The 9,818-nt window shown below is 44.2% G+C and overlaps 1 protein-coding gene across 4 annotated transcripts in view; it reads left to right on the top strand.

Moving 5' to 3' along the window:
- Nucleotides 1-1,195: 1,195 nt before the first annotated feature.
- The window catches only part of PLPPR5 (phospholipid phosphatase related 5), a 136,351-nt gene continuing 127,728 nt past the window's right edge, over nucleotides 1,196-9,818 (top strand). For all 4 annotated transcript variants that reach the window (XM_065555609.1, XM_065555607.1, XM_065555605.1 and 1 more), the window contains exon 1: nucleotides 1,196-1,306. In XM_065555609.1, coding sequence (XP_065411681.1) covers nucleotides 1,229-1,306 — 78 coding nt within the window. In that variant the 5' untranslated portion in view covers nucleotides 1,196-1,228. The remainder of the gene's footprint in view (nucleotides 1,307-9,818) is intronic.

Raw genomic sequence — 9,818 nt, 5'->3', positions numbered from 1 at the left:
TCAGTTGGTACACTGTCTGGTAGCACTGTCTGAGTCTCCACCCTGGTGATCAGTCTTGTGATTGTTGCTTGCACATACTTCCCTCAACAATTGCTTTGGATTTTCTACACTGAGCAGTTTCTCGTAAAACTGCTGCCACCTTCTAAAGATTTCACCATCTTCCACCAGTACTCTTGTGTTTTCATCTGACACACCTTACAGCTGCCCAGTTCTCTGTGCTGCTTTTCCTAATCATGGTGAATCTAAATATTCCTTTTCCCTCTTCTTCCATTAGTAGTCCTGTGTATAAGGCTTTAAATGCCTGACCCTTAGCTTCTGCTATCACAATTTTTTGCCAATTTGTTTGCCATCTTGTGTTCCTCATAAATTTCCACTGCTGTTCCTTTCTGCCATTGCTTTAAATCTTTCCTTCTTCTCTTCTTCCTCCTGCACATCACTGGACAACCACCACATCTCCTTGCCATCAAATTTCCCACCTTTCATTTGGCCACAGGCACCATGTGCACTTTCTGTAGTATGTATGTCTGGATATTTGGTATCCCCCCACTCATTGGTATTGTGGTTGGTTTGGTCATTGTCCAACTTCCATAGAACCTCATCCTTAAATCTCACAGCTTCCATCACCTTATCCTTTGTTCAGAACTTGTCTTTTGTCCTCCACTAGCCTTTTCACCAAATGTCCCCACTCTCTTGCCTTTTCTTTGTCTCTCACTTTCCTTCATCCCTCTTTTACACCTTCCTATTCCCCTCCTCTCCACTCCCCTGTCCTGCCCCCATTCTACCACCCTTTCCTCTTCCTCTTATCTTCCCCTGCACTTTCTTCCCCACTCCCGTATTTGTCCTCCACTCTCTCGCCTCCTTCTCACTTTCCTCTCTCCCTCCCCATCACTCACTCTTGCTCCTCCTTACCGTCCTCCCTTTCCCTGATTTTTTCCCACCCCTTTTGTTTCTTCTCCCTACTCTAATTCCCCATTTCCTCCCCCCCTCCACTTCTGTTATTCCCTTATTTCCAAACTCCCGTTCTCCCCTGTCCTCTTTGCTCCATACTGGAACTGGATCCTGGCTTGGTCACTCCTAGCTACAGAGAGACAACCCTGCTTAGAGCAATTAGTTAATTGAGACAGTAAAGAGAAACCAGGTGACCTAGTTCTGAAAGGTGAGGAATAATATAACAACTCCACCCCCGACTGAGACCAAGTACTATGCTTGGTTAATATTTAAAGGAGTAATGTCATGGTTTTCACTTGCTAATGTAATATTGTTTTGCACTTTGCAAAGAGAAGTGGAGCTGGAGGAGCTGTCCACGGTAAGGATTTTTTTGTTGCACTATTCTCTCTCTCTTTCTCTACAGAATCTGCAGTCTGAGTTCTCTAGGAAACCAGCTTTACATACACCATGCCCCCTGCTAGCTTTTCTGGCCTAGTAACCCCATTACAGGCTGGAAGGGGAGCAGAAGCTGAGTTGTAACCAGCTGGTAGAATCAATTATACAAACCAAGGGCACTGGAGGCACTAGGACAGCACTAGATAGGTAGGTCAGCCACCTTTTTAGTGCAACAAGATAAGGAGCAGGGTACAGGAGCGCTCTGTAGACTGCAGTATCTCTGTTCCTCATGTTAGCGTTTGTAAGGAGGAATATGCAGTTTCTAAAAGGGGATAGTATTACAAGTGGATTGCCAAGTATCCTGCTCCTGTAGCTATCTTGCCTACCTAGAGAGTTATTAGATATGCAAATTTAAGTGGGTTTGTGTCTGCATACAATCTGTTTGATCCAATTTTAATATTTCCAAGTATTTGGAAAAAATACCTTAACAGCAATTTCAGGACATTTCTTTTGGGAATTACTAGTGCTATTAAATAACTGATATGTAAGTATTTATCATTTCACTGACCCAGCCATTAATTAAAAAAAATATACACAGGATTATGCTGTATATCATCGAGTACAAAATGAAAGAGACATTGTCAAGCATCAAAGATCAAAATTACTTGTTTCTTTTTCCCCAACTGACTTTCTGTTTTTAAGGGACCTCATCAACCTTATAATCCTACTTCTGGCTAGAATATTTAGATTCTATTCTTACAGGTATGCCTGAAAGAGATTAGGAGAAAAAATTCAGTTCATGCTTTGTGTGTAGTCAGTTTAATCGTTTTCCAGTTAATCTGTTTTTCCTGCTGTTTCTGTGGATAACAGTGGAGAGAACATTTCTAAAAATAAGAAAATGTGATGGTAAAACCTCAAAAATGACAAGGTGCTCAGAGGCAGGTGTTGTACCTTAAAGTATTTGGGAAGTTGATTAGATTTCAAATTAATGGTGTCTCCAAAATAAGGGCTGTACAGTATGAAATTCCCTCATTCTAACATCCAGCCAAACATTAACTATACAGTTAGGACAGGAGGTATAGATGCATGTTGATGCTTCTGTTGAGTACATTCTTGAGGTCCAGAAAGCATTAAAAAATTTTGTATTGAACGTAAAAACACAGGCATCGTGTCCCTCAAAAAGGAGGTGATACAAGTGGGGGGAGGGAGAAGAGAATATGACATGACACACACAAAGCCAATCTGAACAGTTCTATGTTTGATTATTTGAGCATCTATCTGAGAAGCTTGGCTTGTAAAACTTCTCAAAATGAAGAGCATGGAGCTGGGAGGTAAATTCTTGACTTTTCCTCTTTCTGCCCCTGACTTGATGTCTGTTTTGGGGCATTACGTAATCTCTCTGTACTGCGGATTACCCATTTGTAAAATGGTGGATAAAAATACTTTCCTACCTCAAAGGTGTTTAGAGATTTAGCTAATTATATTTAGTGACGTGCTTTGAGATCCTCAGAGGGGACATGCTTATGTCTGCCTGTTATTAGTGACCCAAATCCTTAAAGGTGCTGAACATCTGCAGCTCCTCTTGAAGTCAATCGGAGTGGAGGGTGCTCTGCAATGCTTGTAGGATGGTCTCACCAAGGTTAGGCCCATAAATAGAATAGTCTAAATTTCTCCTCTTGCTAAAGAACTTGATTACAACCACAATCCTACTCCCACTGAAGCCAATGGGAGCTTTGCTGGCACAGGACTGATAGGACAATTCACTCTTGTGCTGCATTTGCTTTGTGATGATTATGGTGCAAGCTGGCTGCAAAGTGGTCATAAGCCCATTCTGACCTCTCCAGAAAAAATCCATAGCGTAGAAGGGTTCCCCAGCAGGTTCATAACCAGCATAGTTAGCTCTGTATTACCTCAGGTGGGAGTCAACAGTGCAATTTTGCATAGGTACTACAGGATTGTGCCCTATAATGGATATTTTTCTACAGCCAGTGGCTATTTAAACAAACTGGAGTCATTTTAATTGCACAAGGGGAATGCTTGTCATATAGATACTTCATGAAAAGTTGCAAATATTGGCTCTTACCCCTAACAATTCCATGAATTATGTGTCACGGGCTGCCGTTTAAATGTAGTGCCTTTTTTAAGGAAAAGCACATGGGAATACAATATGCATTTAATAAGAGTATTTGTTATTTTTATCCCTTACTCTTTTTTCTGTTAAAGAAGTTTTCTTTCTAAATATAAAATAGATGATGGAGGAGATAAGTGTCTATAATGCATCACTGGTATTTTCAAATGTGGCAGCTCTTTTTTCCTGTCTTCAATTTGTTCCTGTCATGGGAATGTGGCAAAACGACTGACCTTAGCAAAGTAATCACCAGATGTTGTGGAAATGCCAGTTTTGAATAAGATCTGCTCTTTTAGGAAGATATCCTCTTTTATGATGCATGTGCCATTGGAACACAAATCTGTACATAGATGTACAGTGCAGAGTGTGTGGTGGTGTGTGGGGGTTTTGTTTGGTTTTGCTACTCAACTAAATATCATTTTATATCTTCCCTGGAATGCAGGGACACTGCACTGTGGAATATCACTGTACATCACAAAGGTCCAATGAACCAAGAGGGATTTACATGTAGTGTCACATACTGGACTTAGTGAGTGACCTTTCTTGCATTAAGGCTCAAATCCTGAGTCCAGCACCTGACCTGAGTAGATTGGCTGTGCTGATAGGTAAATAAGTGGTGCAGAAGGAGAGTATATTCCCCTCTTAGGCTGCAGAGAGATGGTGGAGCTACTCCATGAAGGTTTTCAGTCCATTGGCAGGAATAGCTCTTCCACACCTTAATGTAACCCATTCTTCCCCTGTGCAGCAGCATTTTCCCAGATCTCACTCCTCCAGGCCCACCCCTACATGGCTTCCGTCTACCCCATTGTGGGCTGCTACTCAGTGATGCTGTGGAATGCTGTTCAGCTGTCGTAGAGTGTGGCTTTGTGCTGCACAATGAGGTGTAACCCTCCTCCCCATATCCTGCATGCGCACGTGCGCTCTCTCTCGCTCTTTCAAATACTAGCACAGCCTGGGAAGCCTGTTCATCTCCACAGGAAGGGGTTAGGAAGGCCTAGTCTATCCCTATCTGCTCTTAAAAGGTCGGCTGCATTGTCTAGCTGCTTGCTAATATTTATTTTCCAGATGCTGGAATTAAAATTCTTGCTCTATGCTCAGGATCAAAGTAAGAGGGGCTGGAAGGAATCTTCCCCCATGTCTAATTGGCAGGAACCTTTTTTTTGGGGTGGGGGAGTTCTCCTTCTACTGGAGCATGGCTAACTTGCTAGGATCATACGGTATATCTCACTAAATCAACTCCCTACCATTGCAGGGTATTTGGGCATTTAGTGACACCTTGCTCCATCTTGTTCTGTGCCTGACACCCATAACAGTTCAGGCTCCTAAAGTGTGAAATGCTTAAGGCCTGGTCTATACTGGGGGGGAGGAAGGATCGATCTAAGTTACGCAACTTCAGCTACATGAATAATGTAGCTGAAGTCAACATACTTAGATCGATTTACCGTGGTGAGTCGACTGCTGCCGCTCCCCCGTTGACTCTGCTTGCACCTCTCGTGGCGCTGGAGTACAGGAGTTGACAGGAGAGGGCTCGGGGGTCGATTTATCACATCTAGACTAGACACGATAAACCGATCCCCACTGGATCGATCGCTGCCCACCGATCCGGCGGGTAGTGTAGACATACTCTAAGTTTAACCCAAATTATTTGGCTCAATATAGGGACAACACGGTGAATTTTAGTGGCCTGTGAGATACAGGAGGTCAGACTAGATGACCTAATGGTTCCTTCTAGTCTGAAACTCTGAAATTCTGGCTTAAGCGATGAATGAAAATAAGCTTGGTCTCCTTGTGGCTGCTAACATGAGTAAGACTACTGGTGAGACATACTTGACTATATCACAAAACCCCTACACGATTTGGCATCGTTAGCAATCTCTGCTTAAAGAGGCCTAGCAAGGTGCACACTTAAAACAGCCTGCATGTTGGATATGAGAACTGAGTTCCACTGGCAGACCTGTTAGGGAAGTATGTACTGCACCTGTTCACGTCAGGTACAGCTTTATGCCCTACTAGTACATGGTTAGTCAGCCATTTAAAAAGTTTTCATGCAAAGAAGGCAGGTTGCAACTGGACCATGGAATATTTTGTATAGAGACCAGGCTGACTAATTTATGTTTATGATACATGGGGCAATACTATGTGGAATGGAGCAGTTAAGCTTACATAATGGGAAATAAATGCATAAGTGGAATAACTCAGTTATAGTATTATGTGGTATAACTTCTCATATTTATTCACTACCACTGCACCCAAGAAGCAAGGGCCAGACCCTGGGAAAAAATCTGAGTCAGGTCAGCCATAAAGGATTTGCAAAATCTAGTGTCTCTGTACTACCCCCTGAACCCATTTGCCCATTCCATAGGACAAATCCCCTTAGAAAACTCAACATATTCAAATTCATGTAGTTTTCTGGTACTTACATATGTCTTACTGTGACTTTTAAAAAAAAAATTATAGCATGGTATGGGAAACATGGCTGACCCAAGTGGTAGTGATATTCAGGTAATACATTTTGCTTTTAACCAAATTCAAGAAAGATTTTTAATGCAAAGAACATTGTGGAAAATGAGGATCATGTTCTGGTTTAGTACAGGGCCTGTATGGCCTAGTCTGAGCCTCCAGACACATACAATATTCTTCATTAGACAAAACCTTTTGATCTTTTCCAATCAAGAGGGGGAAATTTTTTTTTAATGCAAACAACTTCTCTCTCAACAGCCCTACTGATATTTAGACTTGGACAGTATGAGCACAATAGAACACACTACTGATGCTGTTGTCAGAAGAGTAGGACTCAGCCACCAAATGATTTTCCCCCTACTGGAAAATTGTCCTATTTAGATTAGGAAATTCAGCAAAATCACCACTTCTTTTCTCCCTGATGCTGTATCTACTCAAGAAAATGTAGGATTGGTGTTGCTCCAATAGGGTTGCCAACTTTCTAATCGCACAAAACCAAACACTTTTGCCCCACCCCTGCTCACTCCATCCTCCCTTCCTCCGTTGCTTACTCTCTCCCACTATGTCAAGGCTGTATCCCCACTTTGAACTTTAGGGTACAAATGTGGGGGCCTGCATGAAGACTTCTAAGCTTAACTACCAGCTTAGCTCTGGTCCGCTGCCACCATTCTCAAAAACTAATTCCCTTCCCTGGGTAGCCTTGAGAAACCTTTCACCAATTCCCTGGTGAATACAGCTCCAAACCCCTTGGATCTTAAAACAAGGAGAAATTAACCATTCCCCTCCTTCCTCCCACCAACTCTGGGTGAATACAGATCCAACCCCCTTGGATCTAAAAACAAGGAAAAAATCAATCAGGTTCTTAAAAAGAAAGCTTTTAATTAAAGAAAAAAGAAAAAATCATCTCTGTAAAATCAGTATGGAAATTAACCTTACAGGGTAATCAAACTTAGAGCTCAGAGGACTCCCCTCTAGTCTTAGGTTCAAAGTACAGCAAACAAAGATAAACACTCCAGTATAAGGTACATTTACAAGTTGAGAAAACAAAGTAAAACTAAGATGCCTTGCCTGGCTATTTACTTACAAGTTTGAAATAGGAGAGTCTTGTTTAGAAAGATGTGGAGAACCTGGATTGATGTCTGGTCCCTCTCAGTCCCAAGAGCAAACGAACTCCCAAATAAAGAGCACAAACAAAAGCCTTCCCCCACGCCCACAAGATTTGAAAGTATCTTGTCCCCTTATTGGTCCTTTGGGTCAGATGCCAGCCAGGTTACCTGAGCTTCTTAACCCTTTACAGGGAAAAGGATTTTGGAGTCTCTGGCCAGGAGGGATTTTATAGCACTGTACACAGGACAGCTGTTACACCCTTCCCTTTATAGTTATGACACACCCTCACTGACTTTCACTGGCTGGGGCAGTGGGTTGGGGTGTGGGAGGGGGTGAGGTCTCGGGCTGGGCATGCAGGCTCTTGGATGGGGCTGGGGATGAGGGGTTTGGGGTGCAGGAGGGAGCTCTGGGATGGGGCTGAGGGGTTTGGAGTGTGGGATGGGGCTTAGGGCTGGGGTAGGGGGTTGGGGTACAGGAGGGGGTTAGGGTTGCCAATTTTGGTTGGAAGTATTCCTGGAGGTTTCGTCACATGACATAATCTCTAAAGATTAATGTGTAATTCCTGGAGACTTCAGGGCAATCCCGGAGGACTGGCAACCCTATGCTCCAATAAACATAGAGAATATGTAGACCGTAGTATACACAAGGCTCAGGCATTCTATACCCCCTATCCCAGAGGTGGGCAAACTATGGCCTGCGGGCCACATCCGGCCCGTGGGACCATCCTTCCAGGCCCTTGAGCTCCTGGCCAGGGAGGCTAGCCCCCAGCCCCTCTCCTGTAGCCATGCCACCACACGGGCAGCGCTCTGGGGGGCGGGGCTGCGAACTCCTGCCAAACAGAGTGGCAGCATGTCTAGCTCTGGCCTGGCAGCGTGGCAGCTAGACATGCTGCTCTAAGCAGCATGGTAAGGGGGCTGGGGCCAGGCCTGAGGGGGGAGGGTTGGATAAGGGACGGGGGGGTCCCGGGAGGCAGTCGGGGGACAGGAAGCAGGGGGTGGTTGGATGGGGCGGAGGTTCTGCGGGGGGTGGTGGTCAGGGGATGGGGAACGGGAGGGCTGGATAAGTGGGGGGTCCCGGGGAGCCTGTCAGGGGGTGGGGGTGTGGATAGGGGTCGGGTGCCTGGGTGCACGGGGGTTGGATAGGGGGTGGGGTTCCAGAAGGTCCCAGGAGTAGGCAGTTAGGGGACAAGGTGCAGAGGGGGGTTGGATGGGTCGGAGGTTCTGAGGGGGGCAGTCAAGGGGCAGGAAGTGGGAGGGGGCTGTTTGGGGAGGCACAGCCTTCCTTACCCGGCCCTCCATACAGTTTTGCAACCCCAACATGGCCCTCAGGCCAAAAAGTTTGCCCACCCCTGCCCTTTCCTTACCTTAGAGGATAGATAGGAAACATGGTGGTAAAAGCATCTATGCCCTGTTTACAATACAGGTTTAACTATTACTAGCACAGGTAGAAATGCACAGTAGTGAATTAAGGATCCTAGTGCAGACCAGGTCACACTAATAAACAGACTCCATACTTAGGAATTGATGCTAGAAGAAAGGTTACAAGACAATCAGAGAGCTCTTCTATAAAGCAAAACACAAATCCAGCATCCTAGCTATGTAGGTTTCTCAACTGTACCTGTCTCCATGGTATCTTGGAACACAGACCTTTCCTAAAAATTACTTTCTTTCATTTTCTCTTGCTGCCAATACAATTAAAGCTGTTAGTGATGGTATGAAATCTAAGTAAGCCATCTCTGCTTACAGGACGTGACTGAACTGAACCTGAACTTTAAAAAAAAGCCTCAGTAGCAGTTATAAGAAATGCCTGTAAAGAGCAGGTATTCTAATGAGAACTTTTGCTGTATAGTCCTGGTATGCATTTTGCAGTGGCAATGACAGGTGGTATTAAAAACGTCTGTGCAGCAGAGGCTTGAGTCATCTGCTGCTACCGGTTCTGGTTCATTCATGTTGACGTCTCTACTTTTGACTGACTAACTTGTGATTTTGCTACCGTAAACATCAGTCCAAATTCATCCATATGTCATGGTCAAATGGAAAATTACTTCCTCCACATCTTGTAGGTCTGCAAACAATACAACTGATAGAGTAGATAAAGGACTCTTGACTTCCATTTTTCTGTATTGGAAACTGTCGACTAAGGGACAAGTAAACAAACAAAAGAAAACCCCATAATGCACTCGACTACCTGTGTGAAACAATTCTATTGATTAGATCAAAATTACTCAGTGTTGATGTAGTCTGAAAATTGAGTCTGTAAAAGTAGTATCGAGGGACACTATCTTTATTGTGCCTCAATTACTTCCATGTAAAATATGTTCAGTTTACATAGGAAAATATTTTTTACAACGGCCAGCCCTGCAAACTCAGCCTTGATTGGGAGAGTCAAGCAGAGTCGTCCCCCCCACCCCCGAATCATCACCAGAAATCAAGCTTGTGCACGCTACATTAATTCCTCATTTACACCTGTGCAAAATCAGTATCTTTAAATTATGCTGACACCTGTAGAGCCCTGTTTTCCTTCTGTCAGTTTGTACAAGAGTAATTGATTTGAATTTAGGGCCCCATGCTTGCTCTGCATACAGTGACAGCGGGGGTGTATGTGGAAAGGTTGCTTACAGCTCAGCTTTACACTCCCCTGATCCTGGGGCATTTCTGTGCAGGGCTAATTGTCCTGTGCTGTGTTAGAGCATCTTGGCAGCTACTTTAACTTACACAGGGGTGCAGTGGCTCAAAGGAGCTGAATACAAAACTGATGATCAATGTGGCATCGTGATTGTCTCTTTCCACCAGTTATGTTC

The sequence above is a fragment of the Chrysemys picta genome, chromosome 8, assembly GCF_011386835.1.
Source record: "Chrysemys picta bellii isolate R12L10 chromosome 8, ASM1138683v2, whole genome shotgun sequence".
Lineage (NCBI taxonomy): Eukaryota > Metazoa > Chordata > Testudines > Emydidae > Chrysemys > Chrysemys picta.
The sequence above is the reverse complement of the archived record's forward strand: the minus strand, read 5'-3'. Positions and strand labels throughout refer to the sequence as shown.